General features: G+C 44.4%; 1 protein-coding gene across 1 annotated transcript in view; it reads left to right on the top strand.

Moving 5' to 3' along the window:
- UTP20 (UTP20 small subunit processome component) overlaps positions 1–27438 on the top strand; it is a 106802-nt gene that overhangs the window by 44516 nt on the left and 34848 nt on the right. Inside the window, exons 26-38 of the mRNA XM_055118510.1 lie at positions 1554–1720; positions 2765–2973; positions 8510–8653; positions 9805–9884; positions 13495–13712; positions 14225–14369; positions 15839–15926; positions 18535–18678; positions 18859–18909; positions 19009–19161; positions 20663–20818; positions 22253–22393; positions 23173–23310. Of these exons, the coding sequence (XP_054974485.1) occupies positions 1554–1720; positions 2765–2973; positions 8510–8653; positions 9805–9884; positions 13495–13712; positions 14225–14369; positions 15839–15926; positions 18535–18678; positions 18859–18909; positions 19009–19161; positions 20663–20818; positions 22253–22393; positions 23173–23310 (1834 nt within the window). The remainder of the gene's footprint in view (positions 1–1553; positions 1721–2764; positions 2974–8509; positions 8654–9804; positions 9885–13494; positions 13713–14224; positions 14370–15838; positions 15927–18534; positions 18679–18858; positions 18910–19008; positions 19162–20662; positions 20819–22252; positions 22394–23172; positions 23311–27438) is intronic.

Genomic DNA, 27438 nt, shown 5'->3' on the forward strand with positions numbered 1-27438 from the left:
GCGCCAGTAACGTCTTCATTCGTCCCAACCCTGAGATTTTAGCAGCCTCTCCTTAATTGTCTTTCCCAATGATTGGAGGCTCTTCCAGTTTCAGGGCAATGAGATCTATTATTGTTACTGTATTTGGCATATCGAATATGCCATGGGGAGCTTGGCAGGTTCTCTCTAGTAATCTAACAGAATTTAATATGATTCTTGCATTCCCGGGCTATCCTTATTTGACTTGACTGTTGTTTTAAGGTAACTCTAGGTGCTATATTTATAAATGCTGTGTTTTGTGTTTATCATCGATTGGTATATAGATTTATTTTAGTCTTCCCCTGTGTCAGACTCAGAATGACACCACCTTCTCTGATGAAACGGAGTTTCCTTCTCTCTATGAAGCTTTATAACATGGAAACATTTTTTTCTTAAAATTTTGAAATTTGGAGCCTGGATGGATAGTACAATAGGTAGGGCACTTGCCTTGCACACAGCCATCCCAGAATCCGTCTCTGGCACCCCATCTCAGCCCCGGAACATAGCTGGGTATGGTCCCCAAACCAAAAAAAGCAAAAAAAAAAAAAAAAATGTTTTGTCGTTTTTTTACCATAAAACCCTTGGACTCCATATTTGTCCGTGTTTTGATTCTGGTTTTATTTCCCCTTTCTTCTTATTTGGGGGTGGGGGGGTTCATATTCACAGGTCCCGGAGGCTGCTCCTAGCTTAGTATCTGGGGGTCATCCCCTGCGGCTTGTGGGTATTGGTGGGGGTTGAACCCGGGCCTCTTGCCTGCAGAGCACGTGCTCCGGCTCCTGGTGCTCTCTCCAGCTCTAGTTTTCTTAAGTGTCTTTTATTTATTCATGTCCCTTTTGGGAACCTGGACTAAGCATTGAGGGAGGGTGGGAGGGAGAGGGGGATGATGCCCGTTTCAAATCATCTGACCAGTTTCCTCTTTCGACTTATTGTCTTATTAAGTCTCTCACTTAATTTTCTTTCAATGATCAAGTCCAGGGGCAGGAGCGATAGCACAGCAGGTAGGGCGTTTGCCTCGCACGCAGCCGATCCGGGTTCGATTCCTAGCATCCCATATGGTCCCCTGAGCACCACCAGGGGTAATTCCTGAGTGCAGAGCCAGGAGTGACCCCTGCACATCGCCGGGTGTGATCCAAAAAGAAAAAAAAAAACAACCAAATCAATGATCAAGTCTTGTTTTCCTTTTTTCTTAATTAGTCTTAACCTTTGGGTTATCTATTTTATATGGTGTTTTTCTTTTTTTTTCTCTCCCTTTTACAAAGACTTTCCTTTTTTTTGCCTTAATCTGTATTATTTCCTTCTTCCTGCTTCCTTAATCTTGATTTGTTTTGCTGGGTTCTTGTTTTTCTATTTTTTGTTTTTCTAAACTTCTTGGTTAAACATTCCACTTCTATTTTCATTCTTCCTTGTTTTATATGTCTATTTATCTATCCATTTAAATCTGTTGAGTTGCTATCCCGGCCTTTTAGGAAGAATACTAATCGTACCAATGGGCACATAAATTCTATTCCTCTTGGTTTTTTTTTTTCTTTTTTTAGAATTTTGTATGGACGAATGAAGAATAAGACTGGGAGTAAGACTCAGGGGAAATCTGCTTCCGGCACCCGCATGTCCATCGTTCTGAGGTTCCTTGCTGGGACCCAGCCCGAGGAGATCCAGATTTTCTTGGACCTGCTGTTTGAACCTGTGAAGCACTTCAAGAACGGTAGCTATGAGCCTCCCCCCACGCTGAGAACCTGGGCGCTGCGGACCTCAGTGTCCAGGGCTGCTTTGCCGGGCCCCTGGGTGTCTCTCTGATCTAACGATTTTGCTTCCCCGTCTCAGTGGTGGCTTCTCCCCTTATCAGTGGTGGAATTCTTGCTGAAATGCAACTGTTTTATTTTGGTTGGGTTTGGGGCCACAGGTGTCCAGGCTTCCTTCTGGCTCAGTGTTTAGGGATCACTCCTGACGACGGGCACCCAGGGTTGAGCCCAGGTTGGCTGCTTGTGAGTCAAGCTCCTTAACCCCTGCAGTTCCCTGGGCTCTGAAAGGCACTCCTTCCTTTCTAAATTTTGATTGAGCTCGGTGTGGCTCACAAGTGATCCTGACCCGGTAGGGCGTTTGCCTTGCACGCAGCCAACCCAGGTTTGATTCCCAGCATCCCATATGGTCCTCTGAGCATCACCAGGAGTAATTCCTAAGTGCAGAGCTAGGAGTAACCCCTGAGCATCACTGGTAAGTGACCCAAAAAAAAGATTATTAAGTAAATTCTGAAGTTAGTAGGGCCTACTGTTTTATTTATCCACCAGGACTGTAAGAGAACAACTTAATTCTTGGCTTTTAAGGAACTTAGCATGGAGCAAGATATTTCCTTTGAAACTGAGGATCTCTGTGTAGTTCCGTGAGTTCCGAGTGTGAAAAATAGAAACAGAAGAAGTAATTGGATATTACTTGATAGGTTAAAAGTCTCTTAGTGCCGCCACATTTGCAAATTACAAATAGGATGAGAATGGCTTGGAGATTTAGTGCCAAAGCAGGCTATTTACTCCGTCCTCCTAGAAGGTGTTCGGAACAGAACAAGCCACGAGGAGCCCACTGATTATTTGCTAAGCACTGAAAGGAGAAAAGCCCGTAAGGAAAAACACATTATCGATAATTCACTGTAGCAGCAGAGAATGCTGTTTTGTTGAGGGACACTGAAAGGAAGCTGTGATTACAAAAAGTAACCAGCAGATATCCCCCTTTGCACTGTTTCTCTTCTGTTCCCTAGGCGAATGCCATTCTGCAGTAGTTCAAGCAGTGGAAGATATGGATTTGTCTAAAGTTCTTCCTGTTGGTCGTCAGCACGGTATTTTGAATAGCCTTGAAATAGTCCTGAAGAACATAAGTCATCTGATCAGTGCCTACTTACCGAAGATTTTGCAGATACTGCTCTGCATGACAGCCACTGTGTCACAGGTCCTTGATCAACGGGAAAAGGTAAAAAAAAAAAAAAAAAAAAAAAGGAAGAAGAAATCACTCTAGCTGTTTTGTTCTTGGGCTACTAAAAGTATGTGTTTTACTTTGGAAATGGCTTGGGCCCCAATACCTGACATCCTCTCAAGTTAAATCTTGGGTAACTCTCTGGAAGTATCTCTTTAAAGCAGTAGTTTGGAGACTGCATCAATTTGACAGCACGTAGGGTACTTGCCTTGCTGGCAGCTGACCCGGATTCAATCCCCGGCATCCCATATGGTTTCCCAAGCCCTACCAGGAGTAATTCCTGAGTGTGGAAACAGGAGTAACCCCCAAACATTGCTGGGTGCGGCCCAAAAAGCAAAGAGACAAACAAAAAAATAGTATCACTACTTAATGGAAATCTTTATTGTACCCATCTGTGTATTGTTAGAAAATGAAAATAGAACTAAAAGTATGTATTTTCAAATGAAAGGTGAAATGGCAGGAAGTAAATTAGTCTTGTATACAGTCTCAGAAGCCAAAGCTCGGCATGATAGAATCAGTGTCTCTCCTGATTTAAATTCCAAGAACGTAGAGGTAGAGGAAGGACATTTTCCAACCTTCATCTGTCCAGAGCGGCTGGGCGAGGCATAGCGCACTGTTCTTGTGTTTGCTCTTGGTATTTTGAGACAGAGTTGTCCAAAGCACTTTTGAAAAGTAAATGCTTGTCAAGTCCCTGTACAGTGTTTCAGATAAAGATAAGCAGGAGATTAGGCAAGGCCAGCCAGCTCGCTGCCAAGAGGTGTCCTGAGGTGGTGTGCAGTGCAAGTCTTCTGAACTGCACTCAGGAGAGTCTGCTTACGTTCTTTTGAACTGGGCTGTGCGCATAAGTAGACTCTTTAAGGTTTAAGAAACCCAAACCTATATGGGCTTAAGGCCTTTTAAAGAACAAAAGGACTTGAGGTAAAGATCCACTCAGATTTCTGCCATTGATTCTCAGTTAATGATGAATGGAATTCTAAATGATGCACCGTACATTTCATTGATTTATGGATTTGCCCAGTGGACTGCCCCTCAGATACTGTTATAATCCCTAAACATGAGCAGCTAAATGGTCGGCTGCTTAGATGTACATGTGCCTGTCTAATGTTAAGTGGTATTGTGATCACTGCTATTTGAGACTCAGAAGACACCTTCAGTTTTTTTGTAGACACCTGTGCTTTCTCTCATTCCTTGAGTAAATGTTAATTAAGCCTCTACTATATGCCAGGCACTCTTCCACTGGGAATGAGGCAGACAGCAAAACAAAGGCTTTGTCCAAGTATTAAATTGATAAACTTAAAGATTGGAGAAATAATACAGGGATTAAGTAAGGCCTTGCGTGTGGCCTACCCTGGTTCCCTCCCAGCCACCATGTACGGTCCCTCAAGCATCTTCAGCAGTGACCCTTGAGCACCACCAGCTGTGGACCCCTCTCCTCCCCAAAAATAAACCCCCAAACACAAGTAAATATCTAGTCCACAGTACTTAAGTGATTAGGATAATGTCTCGTGGTGGTTATGTTGTGAAAGAAGGATAAGATGAGGAGACCTCTTTAGAGACTGACATCGCTCTCTGTGTGGCTCACCCGAGCCAGTCCGATCACACTGGCCTCGCCCAGCTGTGCAACCATCTTCTCATCCGAAGATGCCTGGACTCGGCCTGGACTCTGCTTCCTGCGCCTTCCAGGCCACCCTCTACGGCCGGTGGCACAGGGTCTGAAAATCATTAGTTTTGTTTTGTTGAGTAGTTGCAGCAGAGGGTGACTGAATCCTCTCTCCTGCGCTGTCTCACAGCAGAAAGACCACCATGAGGGAGCAGGTGGAGCAGTCCTCCAGCTCTCACGCACTCATGTCCCCGGCCCAGGAGCGGTCAGGCCTCTGGTGGGTGGGGCCAGGTGGCGGGAACAAAGGCTTCTCTGGAACCTCCCCCCAGCTTGCTGCATGGAAACTAATGGCATCCCAGAACAAAATTCAGAACCGGTTTAGGTGATGTGGACATGGCAATAAAGTGCATCAGGTCTGAGAAACTTCCAGCCCGCAGAGGCAGCAGTCCTGCCCGCAAGGAGGAGAAAACCCTGATGGTTAGACGCAGACCCTGGGTGACACAGATGGCAGGATTTGACAAGGACAGTCACGCAGCGTTTCAAGAACGCTTTACATTGGCCAGCAAGATAGTATAGGAGGTCAGGCACTGGCCTTACATGCAGGTGAGCACTGGGGGCGGGGAGGAGGGGGGACACTGCTTTCCCACTTTCATCCCCAAAATGCTTCCTCCACGTTCCCCAGAGTAGGAAGCGCGATTGTGTGCCGGAGCAACGGGCAGATGACAGCAACAGACATGCTCGGAAGTCGCCACACTGAGGTGGATGGAGCTGCTTCCTGGGGCTGCGCGGGGCTTCACTCGGGAGGTGGTTGGGGCCGATACCTAGCCAACCGTGGCAGGAACATCGCACACAGAGAAAGTGACCCCGTGGTGCAAAGTCCCTGTGCTGGGGCCATCCTGGCACATCCTGAGTGCAGACAGACGGGCCAGTGGTGAGGGCGCAGGAGCAGGCCAATCCCGTGAGAGAAGGGGGAGAGGGAGGTGAGGCCGTGCGGGCTGGATTCCCTTGGAACCCTCCCCCCCCCCAGGGAGCGGCCACGTTGGGGGAGTGATGAGCCCTGTTTGCTGGTGGTAAAAGTGTCACTTTTTGACTGCTTTCTGGAAAGGCCACTGACCAGGGCGAGTGGCCACTAAAGGAAGGGGTTTTTGAAAAACTCTCCTGTGTGGAAAAAGCTTTAGTGCCATCAGGAGAGTGACAGGAGAATTTTTATTTAGGAATTTTTTTTTATAGGGAGTCATAGTGGCTTTTTCTAATCATGCTAGATCTCAGTTATGAGCACCAAGAAGTCTTATAAATGCTCATGAAGCTTTAACTTTTTGGTTAACCGAGAAGAACTCGCTTAGAAATGCTCAGCCTGACCTGGGAATCAGCATTAATCAGTAACTCAAATGACCATTTATGCAATTTCACAGTCCATTAGGTTAGTGAGGTGTGAAGCCTCTTGACAAATGGGAGCTTCTTTATATAAATCCTTGGGCAGTTGGGCCGGAGGCATAGTACAATGGGGAGGGCACTTGCCTTGCTTGTAGCCGACCCAGGTTCAGTTCCCTGGCATTCTGTACGGGCCATGGGCACCAGCAGGAGTGATCCATGTTCGAAGAGCCAGGAGTACCTTCTGAGCATCACCGAGTGTGGACCAAAAACCGAACCAACCAAAAAAAAACCTTGACAAGTCCAAAGAATTCCTTAAAGTGCTGAAATGAATAATTGCACAGTAATATTGCTTAAGTGAGTTAAAGTTCTACGTTTGTGTGTTGAAACTGAGTTACACATTGACCTTTTTTTTTTTGTATCTTTTGAATCCTCCAAGTATTGACTAACACCGAAGTGCACACAGTGTGAGAGCAGTATTGCTTTGAATTTATTTGTCTTTTGTACACTTTAGCGATGGAGAAACTCAGAAATGTACACATATTTAGTCGTGTTGACTATTCCTCTAGGAACTAAACTCGGTGATTGCTCACTTTCCGGTGTTCCTGCAGTTCTCGTAGCAGCTATTGAGTAATAAACTGGGCCACCACTACAGAAGTGATCGGAACATGCCGATTGGGGGGAGCGGCCTGGGAGGATATGGAGGAAGCTGCTGGGGGGTCTCATTTGGTGTCCTGCTGGCTCAGGTTCATCTCTTGTTACTCCAAGGCAGTGTTCCTCAAACATTTTCTGACCCTGGTTCCCTTCTGAGTTTCTTCCTGTGGCCCCATCACTCCCCATCCTACCAGGTGGCTCCTGGCCTGTGTCTTGGTGCCCCCTCAGGGCGTTTTATCCCACCCCCCCACTAGTCCCCCCCTTAGAATATCATGGGGGCAACCTGTGAGGTGAAGGGTATCATAAGGCCTCCGGCTGAGAAATGCAGCTCTTGGGGGATTATAGTCTGTTCTTTTCGGATACCAGTACTCAGCCAGATGCACTCTCTGAGAATGTCACCTGTGAACTGAGATTTAAACCTGAAAACTTTGTAACTTTGTAACTTTCCACAATAAAAAATAAAAAAAAAAAAAAAAAAAAAAAAGAGAATGTCACCTGTGGGGCTGAGATAGAACAGGGACCTGCTCCCCGCACCACCTGTGTGTGCCTGTCATTTCCTCTGGGGACTTGCCCTGTAAGACAGTCAGCCAAAAGTCGGTGGTCGGAACTGGGTGGGTGCGTGGACAAATTAATTCCCACTCATGTGAAATTTAAATGTGTTCTTTCAGAATCAGACCATTCAGATTTCATGAACAGGTATCATTCTTATTCCTTTTCTTCATGATGTCTTTTGGAAGAGGACTCACCTGGCAGTGCTCAAGGCTTACTCCTGGCTCAGCTTTGAGGGACCAGTCCTGAGGGGCTTGCAAAGCAGGCGCCGTACTCTCTGGACTCTCTCTCCAGCCTTTTTCTATAAATAAAAAGAAATAGCCCAGACTATTTCTTTTTCCTCAGACTGTATTTTTCTTTGAACTATATATCGAGACCTCCCTTTGCTTTAATTCAGTCACCTCATTTTATTTTACTGAGCAAAATCTTTTCACTATATGAGCAGATCATAAATTCTTTTAACTATTAATTTGTATCACTGTCATTGTCATCCCGTTGCTCATCGATTTGCTCGAGTGGGCACCAGTAACATCTCCAAGTGAGACTTGTTGTTACTGTTTTTGGCATAGCAAATACGCCATGGGTAGCTTACTGGGCTCTCCAAGAGGGATAGAGGAATCAAACCCGGGTCGGCCGCGTATAAGGCAAATGCCCTATCGCTCCTGCCCACTGTTAATTTGTAGTTAAAAAATTAAGACCTTTTAAAAATTTACTCTTTTAGACCTAGCCAGCAAGAGTATCTGCTAGATGTTAGCAAATATCTTTCCCCCGCCCCCACCCCCAAATTGAACACTCCTGCTTTTGAGAGAGGTTTCAAAAGAATATTTAAGTGTGAAAACAAAAGAGAGAAGTGACTTTCTTTTGAAATGAAGGTGTTTTTTCCTAAGGCCAATTTATAGCCAGACAAAAAGAATTCTTGTTTTATTTTTGTAAAAGTCTGGTTTTGCGTAGAATATTTTAGTTATGGGAAGAAATCAGGATTTCATCGGAGACGGTTACCTGCGCTCAATGGCAGGCCAGGGCTCGGGGCAGATGGTGAGCAGGGACATCTCTGTTCACTGGAGTTTGCTTGGGGTTTCCTTATGGCCATGCTCTCAGTCTGGCGGGACAGGGTAAATGGAACACACTCGCCATTCGGTGTGCTCAAGTCTTTCTCCCCTTCTTGTCCCATGAAAAAAGCCATGTGAATTGGTCGGTGGCTGTTAGCTGGAGTGGAGCCAAAGTCATCAGGCTCACGGGGTTTCCCGTTTGATTCTCGTCGTCTGTGCAACAGTGCCCCCCGGAGGGCTCCTTCTGTTAAAAACAGAAGACGAGTAAAATTCGTCTTCTGTTTTTAATGGCAAGATCTCTGTTTAACAGATCCAGCTGAGGTTTCTAAGCCCCCTGAAGAACTTAAGGCGCCTGGGGATTAAAATGGTCACTGACATCTTTTTGGATTGGGAGTCGTATCAGTTCAGGACGGAAGAAATCGATGCCGTCTTCCATGGTGCTGTGTGGCCCCAGGTAAACATTTCTGCATTCTCTCCTTGACCTTCTCTATCTCTCTTTATTACTGTTTCACCAGAAGGGTCACACCTGCCCGAAGGTCGCATCAGGCCTTTCTGGAAGGGTGGATGTCTTCAAACATTTTATTATTATTATTATTATTATTATTATTATTATTATTATTATTGGGCTGGAGCGATAGCACAGCGGTTGGGCACTCGCCTTTTACGTGGCCAACCCCCGAGTCTGATTCCTCCGCCCCTCTTGGAGGGTCAGGCAAGCTACTGAGAGTATCGCACCCGCGCGGCAGAGCCTGGCAAGCTACCCGCGCATATTGGATATGCCAAAAACAGTAACAATAAGTCTCTCAATGGGAGACGTTACTGATGCGCGCTCGAACAAATCGATGAGCAATGGGATGACAGTGATGATGATGATGATGATGATGATGATTTGCTTTTTGGGTCATACCCAGCGATGCATAGGAGTTATTCCTGGCTCTGCACTCAAGAATTACTCCTGGCAGTGCTGGGGGACCATATAGGATGCTGGGAATCAAACCCGAGTCAGCCGCATGCAAGGCAAATGCCCTACCCGCTGTGCTATCACTTCAGCCCTCCCTGTCTTCCGACTTTTAACTGCCTCTCCTACCACCTAATAAAGCCCAGAAGTTTGTTTCTGCCTTACTGAGGTGTTGGTCATTAAGTGTGAACAGTATGGTGTCTGCTGAGCACGTGTACCATAGCTCGAATAGTGCCCCATGTCGTTTAGTCTGTGATTTTCACAAGAATAATGGAAAAACACACAGTATTTTTGTTAAGAGTGTCTGAGCATGATTTCTCTTGCTTCAGTTACTTGATGGTGGTGACTAGTGTGGTGACAGCTCAGCAAATTGTCAGAGAGACTTGATTTATGAGCTCCATCACACCAGAACAACTTCCCTACCTGGTTCCTTGCAGGTAGTCGGAGATTACTCACCATTGGAGCCATTTTTCCTGTAGGGGTTTCATTCTGGGGACCCTCATTTCTCCTCTTCAGTCTTCCCTTTCTCTGGTAACTGCTGCACGTTGGCTCTTTCGTCCTCAGATGTGGCATCTCTGCTCACTCTCTTGTGGGTCGTTGGTTTTCACATCTGTGCCTTACTGGGATTCTCTTGTTTTGTGTCCTAGATCAGCAGGCTTGGATCTGAGAGCCAGTATTCTCCTACGCCTCTGCTGAAACTAATTAGCGTCTGGAGCAGAAACCCAAGGTAAAAATCTCTCCCCACACCCCACTTCCTTTTTACCGCCCTTTGAAAGGGCAGTCTCTAGGCCTGCAGATGACTGCGGGCTGAGTACCAGAGGCTTGGGTGCGACCCCTGGCATTGCACGGTCCTGGGGCTCCAGCCCAGGCTCCGGCTCACCCAGCATGTGTGCTAGCCCTGTGAAGCTATGTCACCGACCCCAGGAAAGCTTGCAGGAAGGGCCTCTCTCACTTTACCTCACAATTTGAGAAAACAGTTTCATAGTTTGAGTTCTCATTGGATAGTCAAAGCAGACTTCAGAGACATGCTTGAACAATGCTTATAGTTGTGCAGTGGTGATGTACATAAGCCATGGAGGATGGTCACCTAGGAGAACTTAGAGACTTTGTTTATATCCATTGGGTATATTTGTGTGTGTGTGTGTGTGTGTGTGTGTGTGTGTGTGTGGTGTGTTTGGTGCTGGGAGTCGAACCCAGACCCTCACCTGTGAGAGGCAAGTACTCCATCACTGAGCCACATCCTTGGCCCTTATTAGTTGTGTTTTCACTCAAGGTATAGACCTCTTGTCATTGGATGCTGCTTTGATCTCTTCTGCAATTTGATCTCTCATTTTTGGCCAGAGAAAAACAGAAGGCACATCACAGGAGAGAAGGGAGGCATCAGAACATTTTTTTCTTTTTCTTCTTCTTCTTTTTTTTTTTAAGTAAACAGATTTTATTTAGAGGTTTTTTTTTTTTTGAGGGAAGGAAGAAGGGATAGTGGGAGAGAGAAGAGTAAGAGTAGCGGGCTCAAGAGAAAACTCGGGCTTCTCCAAGGGTGGAGGGAAGCTCTACACACATCCTAGCACTGGACACGAAAGCATGAAAGTACACATCTCAAGAGGGGAGATGCGGTCGACACATGGGCTCGGTTACTGCATGTGCTCGGCCATGTGAGAGCAAGCAGCACATGGGCTCAAGCAGCATATGCGCCTTTTTCCTTCTTATTTAACCCTTTAATCATTAGAAAGGTGAACTTACCTCAGAATCTACACAACAGATAGAGCATGAGTGGAAGAGTAAATGAAGGAATATATCAGAATCATTTATTCGACCATTACCCTTCACTGAAAAGATGACATTTTATTCTGAGATCTGATTACAGTCTGCCTAATATACACATGGTTTTCCTCTACAGAAGCGCCTCAGGTTTGCTTCACATTTATGCAAATGAAAGTAGAACTAAACTGGGGCTGGAGCGACAGCACAGCGGGGAGAGTGTTTGCCTTGCACGCGGCCGGCCAACCCAGGTTCGATCCCCAGCATCCCATATGGTCTCCCAAGCACCACCAAGAGTAATTCCTGAGCGCAGAACCAGGAGTAGCCCCTGAGCATCGCCGGGTGTGACCCAAAAAGCAAAAAAAAAAAAAAAAGTAGAACTAAACTGTTGCCAAAAATTCTAAGCCTCCACATAAAGTTAAATTGTCTCAAATTAGATGAACTTAGGACAAGAAACTTGCTTTATTAGCAGGAGTAATCATGTTGTCCACACTGGAACATTCTTGAAAGTGAGAAGAGATGCTATAAATAATTAAACAAAAAACAAACAACATAAACCGAGAGGTCCCTGACTGGCTACTGTCTTCATAGCTGTTCGGGTGCTTTTTTTCTTTTTTTTTTTTTTGGCTTTTTGGGTCATACCTGGAGATGCTCAGAGGTTACTCTTAGCTCTGCATTCAGAAATTATCCTGGCAGTACTCAGTAGACCATATGGGATGCCGGGAATTGAACCTCGTTGATCTGCATGGAAGGCAAACACCTTACCCATTGGTGCTGTCGCTCTTACCCCATAGCTGCTCTGACCACGGTGACCCCTGTGGGCTGCTTCCTCCCCGGAGCTCTCCATCCCTGGAAGGGCCTGTCCTTTCACACTGCCCATCTCCTACTTGTGTTCCTTCATTATTGAGCCGCCTTAAGTCAGTGGAGGCTGCATCCATGTCACCTTTATTATCATATCTTTTTACCACTGTGCTCAGTTGGTAATTCATGACAGGTTGAACGCAGGATTCAGATCTTCTGATGGAGCCATGCCCTTCCGCATGGACCGCTCCTCTCTGGTTGGGGGTATTCAGTTCCATGATGCCAGTTGGATCACTTTGGAGTTACTGTGTTGCTGACCGGGCTCCCACCCAGCGCCAACAGTGAAGAGCACCCCTCTCACCTTTCCTGCTTGGAAAGATGGAAAAGAAACGTACCGCCCAGTCATTTCAGAGGCGGTCTCCAAATCCTGGCCACAGCTGATCGGGAAGCGCCAGGCACTTGGCCTCTTGCACCCCCAACATGTAAAATAGAAGTGAGAAGTCCCCCCGCAGATGGAAACATGCAGCGTTGTGATGGTGCTTGCCCAGGCTGTGCTCAAAGTGTGTTGGACAAAGATGTCTGAATATACCTGTTCAGACTTCGCTCTCCATTGGTCAGTGCTCAGTCACGTCAGTGCCCAGGGTCTTTTTCTGATGCTGATGGATTAGTACAGCAAGGCTCTCTGCCTGTTTGCAGTTTGGCATTTCGACTTCCTGTGTGGGTTGCCTCTCTGGCTGCTGAACAGCGGCTAATGTCCCATTTGCTGGAAGCTTCTGCCCTCTCTGTCCTTATTGGTTCACTCCTGCCAGCCAGGATGTTTCTATCATTTGTAGGAGTCTCTCATTATTGGAAACAGAGTCGTCCTCCCCAAATGATCCTAATCCCTGAATTCTATATATCCAGATAGAGTAAATGTCTGTTGGATTCTATATACTTATTTACCCCATGGCTGTGAATTGTTTTGGCTGTATAAACATTCACATTGTAGGTTTCTAATCAAACTATAGCCTGTCTTCAATGCTTTTTTTGTTTGTCTGTTTGTTTGTTTTAATCAAGAAGGACTTCAACTTTAGAGTGAGAGAGTGATTTAGAGATTTAAGTTCAAATCTCAGCTCTTATGTCTATTAGTTCAGTGAACAAGTGTGTTTATGTGTCATGTAGAGTTACTATCTCACAGCATTGTGATGAGGATTAAATGTTTAAAAATGCACAAGAGGGGGCATTGGAGCAATAGTATAGCGGGAGGGTGTTTGCCTTGCACGAAGCCAATCAGGGTTTGATTCACAGCATGCCATATGGTCCCCCTGAGCACCGCCAGGAGTAATTCCTGAGTGTAACCAGGAGTAACCTCTGTGCATCGCCGGGTGTGACCCAAAAAGAAAAAAAAAATGCATGTGGCTGGAGTGATAGCACAGCAGGTAGGGCATTTGCCTTGCATGCAGCCGACCCTTGTTCAATTCCCAGCAACCCATATGTCCCCTGAGCGTCATGGGAGTAATTCCTGAGTGTATGAGCCAGGAGTAACCACTGTGCATCCCCGGGTGTGACCCAAAAAGCAAAAATAAACAAGCAAATAAATAAAAATGCACAAAGCCTTCCTAATACAATGTTTTTAAGTACCTAGAATTGTCCATCAAATTTTAGATTTCTTTTTTGAATAATATTGCTCATGTGCACATGCATTTGTGTTAACCCCTATAGGAAAATTCACACGGGACATGTTTCAGAAATAAACATCCTGAAGAGTAAGATGACTTATCTCCTGCTTTTTCTTGCAGATACTTCCCTTTCCTGGCAAAACAGAAACCTGGGCACCCGGAATGTGACATCTTGACCAACGTATTTGCGATTCTCTCAGCGAAGAATCTCTCTGAAGCCACAGCCAACATTGTGATGGATATAACTGATGATCTGTTGAGCCTTCCAGATTTTGAGCCCACAGACACCGTTTTGAGCTTGCCAGTCACTGGATGTGAATACACAGACGATGCAGATGGTATGTTGGGTGTAAAGCCAAAGATTCTTAATAGAACTGATTGTCAGTGATTGTCAGTGATTCTTAAAGCCATACGCGCTGTCTTTCAATAAGTTACACTATTAGAAATTCTTCTCTGCAAGGTATACCAATTTATAAAAGCAGTTTTCTTGGCAGAGTAAAAATTTAGGTAATTTACACACCAGAGAGCTTAATTTACACACCAGAGAACTTAATTTCTCCTCCAGAAAATTGTCAAATGATTTATACTGTAATGTTTAAATTAGGTTTGCCGTGTTGTTCTTACAGTTCCTTTAATGCTACCAAAATTGGTTTCAGTAAAGCCTCAGGGTCTCATGTAGATTCTAACAAGTTTTTTTGAATAAGAGGAGAGTCATTTAATCTTTAGAGTTGAAATTTTATTAAATTTTCCTAGTAGCTGAGTGTTTTGCTTTCGTGTGCTTAGGAAGATGCTGTAAGTCATCCAGTATGACACTCGTTAATTAAAATCAAGACGTTTATCACTATTTCAGATTCTATCACACTTGGAGGACGATTAATTCTACCTCATGTTCCGGCAATTCTGCAGTATCTCAGCAATACCACCATAAGTGCAGAAAAGGTGAAAAAGAAAAAGAACAGGGCCCAAGTCAGTAAAGAACTCGGCATTCTTTCCAAGTAAGTGGTACATGGGTACTGTGATAAATGACGCTCTATATGTTTTTAATGTGTTTTTATTACATCTGGTTTTCTTTCTTTTCCATTGTGGTGCTAGGGATTAAAACCCTGGGAAATGCATGCATGGATGCACCCCTCTGCTCTGTGCATGTACATACAGAGACATACAAGGCAGGTGTCCAGCCACATACTGGGCCCTCAGGTTTTTTAATGTGCTACTAGAAACCAAGAAGATTTCCAATCTCTGTAATGTCCTTCTTTTCTTTTTTAATTAATGTAGGCTTCTAGTGTCGTCTCTCAGCTGTAATATTCTTCAGAAACCATTTGTGGCACCTGCCTTTATATAATCAGAAAGAAAAGACACCGATATTCTAAAGCAGACCAACAGGTCTGCGTGTTTAGCATTTGCACATTTTGTTCAGTTAAAATTCAGAGGTGTGAAGAAGCAGTAGGCCCCACTGCAGGAGGGCCCAGATCAGCCCCTCGCCCCGCACAGCCCCTGCACACCACAGAGTAGCCCCAGTTTTTTTTTTAATTAGATTTTTTTTATGTTATCACATTTTTTTCTATTTAATTGATAATCATTTCGAAAGAACAGTTTTGCGTGGGGGGTTAGTTTTGTTTCTTTCAGTTGGGGGGATCACACCTGGCAGTGCTGGAGGCTTCTCCCGGGGTGGTGCTTGGGGGATCCCAAGATGCTGGGGGACCCCACGGCGCCTGGCCACACATGAATCATGAGCTCCAGCCCTTTGTGCTGTCCCGGCCTCATCTGGTTTGTTTCTTGGGAGTGAAGAAGCTCTTGTCCTGTTTCGCGCTAGACTCTGGCATTCGGCCCAGCAGAGTTGTGATGTCTAGAAAAGGGCCAGCTTGGAAAACCAGAGTATACAAAGAATGAGGCAGCTTTAGACTCCACCTTGATTTTTACAGGGCTTAGTCACTGAACGGGTTTTTTTTTTCTCTTTTTCCTATTACTTTTTATAAAAACAGCAAATAATTTATGAGAAGCTTCCGGAAGCTCCTAGAGTAAAAAATGTACTCATCAGATTGTGTGCCAGGTGATGTGGCAGTGGAGGGGTGGAGGGGGGCGTGAGACGAGCGCCAGGCAGAGCAGGCTCCGGCGAGGCGCCGCCACGTCCGTCTTACGAGGCATCAACCTCTCTGGGCAAAACAGGGCTGGTCACTCATGAGTGGCGTTTGCTGAAAGCTTGAGCAGAGGAGCAGAGGGCCTTTAAGAAGCCTTGGCACTTGGACATGTTGTTTTCCTACAAACTAAGAAATTACTGAGCATGCCAGGTTTTCTCGGAGTTCGTGCTACTTTCCCTACCCACCTCAGATATGGCAAAGGAATGGGAGTAGTTGCTATGAGCCCCAAATTGAGGAGAGATCAGAGGGGCACTGATGAATAACCGAGTTAAACTTCTGTTTATCAGCCGCACTTACAGAGCAGTATTTTGACTTTCCGTCCCCAGGATCAGCAAGTTTATGAAGGACAAAGAGCAAAGTTCGGTTCTCATCACACTTCTACTTCCTTTCCTGCACCGGGGCAGTATTCCTCAGGTACAGATACATTGCTGGGCGTTTACTTTGTCTTTGAAATGGTATTTCATCCCTAGACACGTTCGCGAACAATGAAAATCATGGAGCAAAATGAGGTCAGAAATAAGAATCGTAGGAGGCAGCGAATTGAAAACGTCTTCTGCCCTGACAACAGAAGGGTCAGCCCCCTTTTTCACCTCATCAACCTTTTCAGGATTTCCATTCCTCCAGTGCTGATTTTGATTCCTTATAACTCTGATATCCAGGAATAGATAGTATAAATATATAATGTATATATTAGATAATATAATCATAATACTGCATATTATGATATAATAAAAACAACAAGCTCTTCATGTTCCTGGAACGAGCAGATGCCATTGGGCTACACTAGCATGCGACAGGGACGAATGGAGACATTACTGGCACCTGCTCAAGCAGTGTATGAGCAACAGGATGGCAGTGATACAGTGATTATATAATATGTAATATATCATAATATTGCACATTATGATTATTACATAATACATCATGATATAATAATATATAGGCCATATAATCCTGTGCTATATTATATATATCACTGTATCACTGTCATCCCGTTGGTCATCAATTTGCTCGAGTGGGCACCAGTAACGTCTTCATTGTGAGACTTGTTACTGTTTTTGGCATATCGAATATGCCACGGGGAGCTTTCCAGGCTCTGCCGTGAGGGTGAGATACTCTCTGTAGCTTGCCAGGTTCTCTGAGAGGGGTGGAGGAATCGAACCCAGTTTGGCCACGTGCAAGGCAAATGCCTTACCCACTGTGCTATCACTCCACTGTCATTGTCATCCCCTTGCTCATCATTGCCTCAAGCAGGCACTAGTAACGTCTCCATTGTGAGACTTGTTACTGTTTTTGGCATATCAAATAAGCGACGGGTAACTTGCCAGGCTCTGCTGTGCAGGCGAGATACTCTCGGTAGCTTGCCGGGCTGTCCTAGAAGGGCGGAAGAATCGAACCAGGGTCGGCCGTGTGAAAAGTGAACGCCCTACCCGCTGCGCTATCGCTCCAGCCCAGCCCTATATTATACGTAATATAATTTATATATTGTGTGAATATATAAATATATCGTATAAATATGGATGGCAGTGGGCAAATGGCATGAACAGCTAGGCTGGTTCTGTTTATTTTTGTTGTGTTTATCACTTGTGGGCGCCACAACCAGCATTGGCCCCTGTGATTGTTAAGGGCCCCGAGCAAAGGCCTGGGTCCGAGGATTGAACCTGGGCCCTCATGCCGCAGGGCATATGCTCCTTCAGCTGAGCCAGGACTGTCTTTAGACCTCGAATGTTCAGGTAAACATAGTTAAGAGTTTCTAATACAATTTTCCTGTGGGAGGGGGAATGGCTTGGGTTTGGGCTGCACACCGTTGGCAGGGGAGGGGCTCCCTTTGGCCCTGTGCTCAGAGGTATTCCTTGCAGCGCTTGGGGGGTGTCGTGCAGTGCCAGGGATCCACACCCTCTGTAGTGTCTCTCCAGCTCACTGGTACAAATTTCAAACCCTCGTTCAGTCTAATTTTCTTTCAAAGAGCCTTCCCAGGGCTCAGTCATTTTGGAGGCTAGATTGGAGTAGTTTACGTTGTACATCTTTTACCAGGTAATGATTCAGCGTAGAAGACAGTACACCTCTAGATAACCCAAAACAGAAATGTATATTTTCCTTTAGTAAGCTTATTTTTTCACTCTTCTTGCTTGTTTGTTTATTTTATTTTATTTTCGTGGTGGTTTGGAGGCACACCCAGCAGTGCTCAGGACTTATTCCTGGTTCTGTGCTCGGGGATCGGTCCTGGCGGGGCTGAGGGATGATATGGGATGCTAGGATTGAACTCAGGTTGGCCATGAGCAAAGCAAGTGTACTACCACTACCTCCTGTGGTATTACTTTGGACCTGTACTTTTTTTTTGAGGGGGGGCAGGGAATTGGGGGTGGTTAGACATAGAGTATCTTATTTCAGTAGCATTCATATTTTAGTTGAATTTAAAGGGAAAAACTCAAGAACAAAAGGGAATGCCCTGCTGCAGAGGCAGGGCGGGGTGGTGGGGGATGGGGTGGGGGTGGTGAGAGGGATACTGGGATCATTGGTGGAGGAAATGGGCACTGGTGGAGGGATGGGTTAACGATCACTGTATGACTGAAATGCAAACACAAAAGTTCATAAGTTTGTAACTGTATCTCACAGTGATTCACTAATAAAAAAAATTTTTTTTTTTAAAAAGGGAAAAACCCTACTAGTTGTCATTACGAACTTTATAAATTAAAACACCAGAAACTGGGGCTGGAGCGATAGCACAGTGGGTAGGGCGTTTGCCTTGCACACGGCCGACCCAGGTTCAATTCCCAGCATCCCATATGGTCCCCTGGGCAATTCCTGAGTGCAGAGCCAGAAGTGAACCCTGTAAATCGCTGGGTGTGACCCAAAAAGAAAAAAAAAAAAGCTTTGAAAAGGCCAAAGTAACTTTTCCAATCTCTGCTTTCTCTGACTTTGTGTTCCTGAGTACTTTATTTTTCTGTGCTGCAATAGGCTGAAGTTCAAGCAAATCAGTTTTACCAATTACTGAAGTATAATTTCTCTTTCCCTTCTTAAGGATACAGAGATGGATATTCTGGTGACAATACAAAATCTGTTGAAGCATTGTCTGGAGCCTACGAACTTCCTCAAACCTCTAGCAAAACTCTTCTCCATCATTAAGAACAAGTTGTCAAGACAGTTGCTTTGTACAGTTTTCCAGGTTGGCAATAGACATTTTCAGCCCCGTTGTCCCTTTTTCCAGAAAGATAACTATGACATGCAGTGCCTTCTGGCAGCCTTTTTGATATTATGCTGTTTCTTGGTAGAATCGAGTGTGGTAGGGAACCACAGAAATGTTGAGCATCTGTTTGCTAACATCTGCTGTCTTTATTCCTTTTAGATGCTTTCTGATTTTGAGAGTGACTTAAAGTATATAACTGAAGTTGTCAAGGTAAGAAAGAAAATGTTTTCTCTCTGGCTTCACCAGTGTCACTGTTTTTGCCTGCTTTGTAGACCCTTCTTTACATGGTTTCAATGTCATCTCTTGTAGCTTAACGAGTTTGATCAAAGACATCTTGATGACATCAACTTTGACGTTCGCTTCTCGGCGTTCCAGGACATCACCTCCTACATTAAAGAGATGCAAACTGTGGATGTCAACTATCTCATCCCAGTTATGCATAACTGTTTCTATAATCTGGAGGTGAGTTTATTGATGACTTGCTTTTTGTTTTGATTTTACAACCCAATTGTTAATATTTTTTGGTGGGTTGCGAAGTGTCTTTAGTCTAAAATTTTAATTTAAAAAATTCCTTTCTCTCACAGGATTTTTTGTTTAGCAAAAAAACTTGTACTCAGGATTTGAAAGTTTAGCAGAAAACTGATACTCGGGTTTTTAAAGGTGAATATTTAAAATAAAGGAGTATATGTGTTAGCACTTTAAAAAGTCATAAGGGGCTGGAGAGATAGTACAGGGCTTAAAGACCCTCTTGGATGTAGCCGACGACCCCAGTGAGCTTCCCAGCTCTACCAGGTCCCCTGAGCATCTCTGGGTGCAGCCGTGGAGGCCCCCTGAGCAGTGCTAGGGTGGCCCAGGTAAATTCCAGCCTGCAGGGGTTAAGTAGTACCACATTCTCACATCCTCACATTGAACAGCCAGCCTGATTGGCCGAGAAATGCTGGGAGGTGAGGAGGGAGGTGCTAGACTCCTGAGCACTGCTGGGGAGGTCTCTGCCCAGAGAAGAAAGAAGAGTCAAAAGCTTATATAGTAGACTAGAACAAAGCCAGAGGCAGAACAGAAATGTAGGATTTCCTGGATGCTAAGGAGGGAAGATGAGACTTCTGAAGAATATAGGGTTTATTTTGGTGGTGGTGGAAACATTTTGAAGTCAGAGAGTCACAGTACATCCTTGTGAACATAATAAAAAACCACTGACAGGTACACCGTATATGAGTGAATTTTATCATATCAGTTATATTGCCTATCTTTTAAGTTATTTAAAAGCCAGGCTACAGGAGAAAAACAGGGGTATGACCCTCCAAAATAAAACAACAGAAAATCCTCACATAAAAAATATTTTAACTTTGGGGCTGGAGCAATAGCACAGCAGGTAGGGCATTTGCCTTGCACTCGGCCAACCCAGGTTCAATTCCCAGCACCCCATATGGTCCCCTGAGCACTGCCAGGGGTAATTACTGAGTGCAGAGCCAGGAGTAACCCCTGTGCATTGCCGGGTATGACCCAAAAAGCTAAAAAAAAAAAAAATTTAACTTCATTTGACAAGACAACTGACTTGGGAATCCTCTCACCCCTTCCATGTCTCCCCTGTACCCGCAGAGCTGCTGACCGGCATCATAACAGCCAGTGCTGTCATTTTCAGTGATGTAGTATTTTAAATACTAAAAATTGGTTTCAGGGGACCCTTGCTGCTGTGTACTTTGAAATTGAAATAGAACAAGTCAAAATGTTCACGCTGAGCTATTACCTGAAGTAAAATGGTACTTCTCCATGAGCATGAGTTTTCGGCCGTTTGTTCTTCACAACTCGGGTCGATTCTTCCTCAGGTGTGAAGGGCCTGCAGAGCATTTCTTTTGGGGGATTTCACACAGCTGTGGCACGACTCTCTCAGCGCTTCTGCTGGGAAATGACATTTCCTAATATTGTCACAACATAGAGTCATTTGGGCTTTTTCTCCTGCTTCCAGCTAGGGGACATGTCTTTAAGCGATAACGCCAGCATGTGTTTGATGAGCATCATCCGGAAGCTGGCTGCCTTGAACGCCACAGAGAAGGAGTACAGAGAAATCATTCACCGTTCACTCCTGGAGAGACTGAGGAAAGGCCTGAAGAGCCAGACAGAGGTACTGGATTCTCTCTCTTCCTTTCATTTGGGGACTGCTGTAATTTACTTTTCTTACTACCACTGCTTACTACCTTACTTCCTTAAGACCAGGCTCCCAGAAGCGTGTGGCAGAAAAGTGGCCGTGCGACATCTAATAGCCTTGTTCTCCCTCTTGGAGAACCTGACAAGCTACCAAGAGTCTACTGCCCGCACAGGAAAGCCTTGCAAGCTCCCCATGGCGTATTCATATCCCAAATACAATGAAAGATATATACATACCTCTCAGAGAGCCCAACAAGCTACCGAGAGTATCCTGCCTGCACGGCAGAGCCAGGCAAGCTACCCAAGGCGTATTCGATATGCAAAAACACTAACAATAGGTCTCATTCTCCTGACTCTGAAAGAGCCTCCAATAGTTGGGAAAGATGAGTAAGGAGAGGCTTCTAAAATCTCAGGGCTGAGTGTAATAGAGACGTTACTGGTGCCCGCTCAATTAAATCAATGAACAATGGGATGTCAGTGATACTACCACTGCTATGTAGAAAAGCAGCCTTACTACAGCTAATTAAAATCTGTGATTGTGTTGCTACTTCCTGAATATTTGCCATTCACTTTTAAGAGGAGATTGAGAATGAAAAGGAGAGCACCTGCTTCTCATTGCATATAGTTCATTCTCTCTTTTTTTATTTAAACACCATAATTTACAAGATGGTTTATAATATAGTTGTTTCAGGCATTCAATGTCCCAACACCAATCTCACCACCAATGTGACCTTCCCTTCACCATTGTCCCCAATTTCCCACCCACCACCCAAGCCTGCCCCCCCATAGCAGGCACAAATCAGTTTACTTCATATTGCTTATTACAACAAAACAGCAAGTGGAGTGGTCAGAAAGAGATCGACAAGAGAGAATTTGTGATCATTGTTGTATGTCACAGTGGTGCTACTACAATCATTTTCTGAAGATTTACCGGGCCGGCTGGTGCCAGCTGAGCCTTCTGTGTTACTGTTGTTGCTCACTGAGCTTGGTGGGCTTCTACACAACTGTCCCATCAGGTGGGCTGTGCTCCTGCGGGGCTGTCAGCGCTATACAATGTGGAGCTATCCTCCGGCCGCGTGTGCAGCCACGTGCCCCAGGAGCTCTGGAGCTGGGGGTCATTCGGTCGCTCGGGAGCTGGATGAGGTTCAGTCGTGGAGCTGAGCCGTTTCTCTGCCAGAGGATGTCGGGCGTGGGCGTGGGCTGTGGGTCTTCCGGCAGGGGGGCACTCTGCCTGTCCCCGTTCTGAGAGGGCCGAGTGCTCGGCCTGGAGACTGGTCTCCTGGGACAGGGCAGCGGCGTTAGCATTCATCCAAACTCGTGGGAATGTTATAGTGGTTCTTTATGTTCTCTAGAGAGCAAATTCTTTTTATAATGATAATTTTTCCTTCCCCCCTCCACTTGGTATTTGCAGAGTGTTCAACATGATTACACCACGCTGCTTTCCTGTTTAATTCAAACCTTCCCAAGTCAACCAGAGTTTAAGGAGTTGGTACAGCTGACTGACTGCCATGATCCAGAAATGGACTTCTTTGAAAATATGAAACATATTCAGGTAGAAGATGGTCCCCCTTTCTCCCTGTAAGCTAAGCATTTGAAATGGCGCTGCTTCATTTAAAAAAAAAAAAGAAGAGATGCTGTTTTCCAAAAGTGTTAATTTTTAGGGGCTGGAGTGATAGCACAGTGGGTAGGGCATTTGCCTTGCACACAGCCGACCCGGGTTCGATTCACAGCATCCCATATGGTCCCCTGAGCACCACCAGGAGTAATTCCTGAGTGCAGAGCCAGGATTAACCCCTGTGCGTCGCCAGGTGTGACCTAAAAAGAAAAAAAAAATAGTGTTAATTTTTAGAAATTATAAAATAAATAATAAAATAATTTTATAAAACAAATCAAGATTTATGTCTTGATCTTTATGGTCAGTAGTCAACTGTGAGTAGATGCTCATTTCCTGGGGTATGATCTCCTAGTCGGTATCACCAGACTCGAACTACAACGTCACCTTTCCCTAAGACATATAAATCCACAGGGGCCCTTTGTTAAATAAAAGCTATGTTTTTGGTTTTGTTTTTCTTTAGTATCCGGAAACAGTACAGTACATGGATGTGCTAAGCTGTAGGATGTGGGTTGTATTTCACTCCTATAACCCTTCACGATCATCCAAGCATGGTACTGAATCGAAGGTGTTTGAGGGTGATCCTAGTATCCACGGAGCCTAGCTCCCTGAGCCACACCAGGAGTGATTCCTGACCATCACTGGGTGTAGCTCCAGAACAAGAAAACAAGCAAAAAGAAAGAAAACAGTCCTGCATTCACTTCTTTCCTGCCTCCTAGATCCACAGGAGAGCAAGAGCCTTGAAGAAACTGGCGAAACAACTCACGGAAGGCAAAACCGTGCTGTCTTCTAAAGCCCTGCAGAATTACATCATGCCCTATGCCATGACTCCGATTTTTGATGAGAAGTTGCTCAAGGTAGGTATTAAATCTAGCTGCTATTAAACCCTGACCCATGCCACCATGACGCACTTTCCCAGAGTGTGGATGAGTTGGTGGTATCCATGGCGATGTCATGATAGTACAGCAGGTAAGGTGCAGGACACCAACCCAGGTTTAACCCCCGGCATCCCATATAGTCCCCAGAGCCATCCCAGGAGTGATTCCTGAATGCAGAGACAGGAGCAACCCCTGAACATTGCCGGGTATATGGCTCCAGAACAAAAAAAAAAGAAAAAAAAAAAACAATAGCTACCATTCTTTTAACACTGCTCAGAGCCTACCACTGTTCTTTGTTCTTTGATAGATAATCTTCATTCTCATCACCGTTTAGCCCTGTGGATGTTACCACATCTATTATCACTAGTGACGGGACAGTATAACAGAATCAGTGAAGTTCTGAGACTTTCCCAGAGATACTGAATCAGAAAAAGGTTTTGAATTAAGGATGTTCTTCACTATTATAGTAGAACAGTGTTTGGTGCATAGGATAGACTAGATAAATATTTACTGGTTTACGTAGATTAATGAGAGATGGTACACAGAAATTCAAGCTTAATTATTATGTGAAATAATACTAGGATTTGTTGATGTTTGGGGACTTCTGCGGTGCTGGTGGCCTCATGGCTACAGCCACCAGTGGTGCTAAGATCAGGTGGTGTCAGGGATCAGGCCTGGGCCCCTAACATGCATTCCAGCCCTTTGTACTATATCACTAGCTCCGATATTAGGATTTGAGACTTGAATTTCTATTGGATTGATTACATGACCTTCTGTATGGAGAGTTTTCTCTATAATTTCAGCATACTAAATTTTTTTAAAGAGTTATTTAAATACATAAAGGAATTCTTCCTCAAGTCCTATTGTGAAGATGGCTGGAGAGTTTGTACAATGTGCAGGGCCCTTGCTTTGCAATCAGATGACCTGGGTTCGATCCCCGACACCCCATATGGTTCTCCAAACTCTGCCAGGAGTGACTCCAGAGCGCAGGGCCAGAAGTAAGCCCTGAACAACACTGAGTGTGGCTCCCCAAGCAAAAGAAATCTGTTTTAAAGAGCAGCAAACTGCAGCGATTTCTTCAGACCCTAATTATTAAAATCTTAGAATTCCTAGAGTGTGTGTCCGCTCTTGAGGCTGCACGACATTATATTATCTCCATAACAAGCAATACAAAACACAGTGTCTAGCGTTGCATTTTCAGCAGGTATGAGGGGTGGTAGGACTGGTCTCAAAATATCAAAGGTAACTAAAGTAGAGAAAGAGCATTTTGCAGATTGTCTGCTAGACAGGCTGGGGGAGGTGTGGAATTGGGGGGTGGGATACAGGGGATTTTGGTGGTGGAAAACGTGCACTGGTGAAAAGATGGGTGTTTCATGACCGTATGATTGAAGTTCAAACATGAAATTTTTGTCACTGTATCACAGTGAAGTAATAAAAAAAAGAATTTTTTTTTTTAAAAAAGAAGGAGCAGCAAACACAACCAGCTCAGAGCTTAGTAGCAGTAAAATTAGAAAGAGACATAAATGAAATGCATAGCTTAAAATTAGTTTAGTTTTGGTTTCTAATTTTTGCCTGTTTATAACTTTATATTAAAGTTTATTTCTTCTTAGGTAGCTTATAACTAGATCCTTCTCTTTCAGTCTAATCTGATACCCCTGTTTATAACTGGTTTTTAAACCATTTATATTTAATAGGATTATTAATAGGAGTGGGTTTAAAATATGTGAGAGTGGTTTTATTTCCCTTTTGTTCCATCTCCCCCTTTTTTTCTCTTTCTTTTTTGGGGCTGGGAGAAAAGGGCATACACCTCTCTATGCTCAGGGCTTACTCGTGGCTCTGAGAATGGGAATTTCACCTGGTGGTGCTTGGGGGACCATATGGAGTGCCAGAGATTGAACCCAGGTCGGCCACATGCACGGCAAGAGCACTACCCACTGTCCTATCACTCTGGCTTCTCTTTTTCCTCTTTTCTTGACAGATTAGTTTTTTTTATGATTTTATATTTTCTCTGATGGCTTACCAGTTATCATAAGTATTAATCTATACATTGGTTAAAACCTACACAGTAAGAATTACTTTTGCCTTAAGCAAGTATTTTTTTTTAATCTTAATAAGAAAAAGACCTTTTGCATTTGCTTTTATAATTTCCAGTAACCGTCATTCTCTTATGTGATTCTACTTTATTTATTTTGTTTTGGGGCCACACCCAGTGGTGCTCAGGACTCACTCCTACCTCTGTGCTCAGGGATCACTCCTGCCGGTGCTTGGAGCCCCATATGGGGTCCTGGGGAATAAATCCAGGCCATCTGCGTGCAAGAGAGTACCTTGCCTGCTGTGCTGTATCTCCTTCCCTTCCACATTATTGACCCAGTATTTCTTTAGTGCTGACATGAAGACTTTCTTGAAATGTAAAGGTAGTAAAGGTCTGTTGGTGATTAATTCTTCTAGGGCCTTATTGGTTTTTGTTTTTATGTTTTGTTTTGAAGCCATACTCAGCTGTGCTCAGAGCTGACTTCTGACTTTGTGCTCAGAGATCCTTCCTGACAGGGTTCGGGGACCAACACAGGTGCCAGGGATAGAACCTGGCTTGGCCACATGCAAAGCAAGTGCCTTACCTTGCCTCTCTAGCTCTCTTTTTGTTCTTGTCTCTTTTTTTCTCATCTTTGATTTTGAAAGATAATGTTTCTGGGCTAGGAATCTAGATTGAGAGGGTTAATGCCCCCTCCATTCAGTATGTTAAAGATACTGCTTTGCTTTCTTTTGCTTTATAGTGTTTCTTACAAGAAGTCATTGTTTGTTCCTCATAACGTTTCTTTTGGGGGGTAGCTGTGCCTCCACTGTGCACACCCAGTGCTCAGGTTTTATGCCTTGCACTGTGCTCAGGGATCATTTCTAGTGGGTCTCAGGAGACCAAAGGTGATGCCTGGGAATAGAGCCCAGATCAGCCGTGTGCATGGCAAGCACTCTACCTGCTGTGCCATCTCTTCAATCCCATAGTGTAATCTTTTAAAAACATTTCTTTCCTTTAAATCCTTCCTGTTGCTATTTTCTGACTTTTTAATATTTTATTTTTTAACCATTATTATTGAATACTGGAATTTACAATACTGTTAATCATACTTTTAATGGATACATCATTCCAACACTACCCCCTCCGCTAGTGCCCCAAGGACCCCTCGAGCTGCCATCCACTCCCCTACTTCATAAGAGCTTAGTTCTATAGACAAAATTTCAGTTCCAATGACTTTGACCATTCTTTGTTCCCTGGCTGTATTTCTTTTTTATCTCAGATATGGGACAGATTTTTTAAAAAAACTTTTTTAAAATGGAGGTTTGACACCTACACACATACAGATGAATAGAACTAATTTTCTAGAATCCCACCAAATTGTAAATCAATAACCAGGTACAAATGAAGAGATTTAAGGGGGAAATTTGAGCAGCCCTACATGAGTATGAAAATGTGTGTTTTACCCTAAGAAAGGGAATATTGGCTTTATGTTAAAAAATATTATGTCTGTACTGCATAAGTGTGTACACTAAGTAAATGATTGTAATAAAAATCTACATTCAATGAAAATGAAACATTAATTTGTTATACTCTGAGCGTATGAAATCCTTTAGCAAGCTGAACAAACCTTGGCTAATCTATAGGGCACCCGTAAGAGCCATGTGTGAATGCCACACACTTCCTGTTGATTTTTCTCATTAGAAACATTTTTCTATTTCCTATTCTGTGTAACTGATAGATACCAGACACCTCAAACTTTGTCTTTCTTTATGTACTCATCTTTAGGACGAATTTGGCCCTAGTACTGAGACACTACGGGCTGAGTATCTGGGTGCCCAGTACCCACACGTTGAATGCTTTTCACTCATTTTAGAACATGAATTGTTCTTGCCCCTCTGTCATCTCTGACAGCTGTTCTGTCTGATTCTATTCAGTGGTTCTTACCCGTTGTCCCATAGCCCCTTTGTCCCATAGCCCTTACTCTCCTATACCAGTGAGGATTTACCCGAATCTCTCTTTGTGCATCTTTCATACCACTGTGACCCTTGTACACTCTTTTCTGTGACCCTAAGCTCTCACAACCTCAAGTCTACCTA

Source organism: Sorex araneus, chromosome 10 (assembly GCF_027595985.1).
Source record: "Sorex araneus isolate mSorAra2 chromosome 10, mSorAra2.pri, whole genome shotgun sequence".
Classification (NCBI taxonomy): domain Eukaryota; kingdom Metazoa; phylum Chordata; class Mammalia; order Eulipotyphla; family Soricidae; genus Sorex; species Sorex araneus.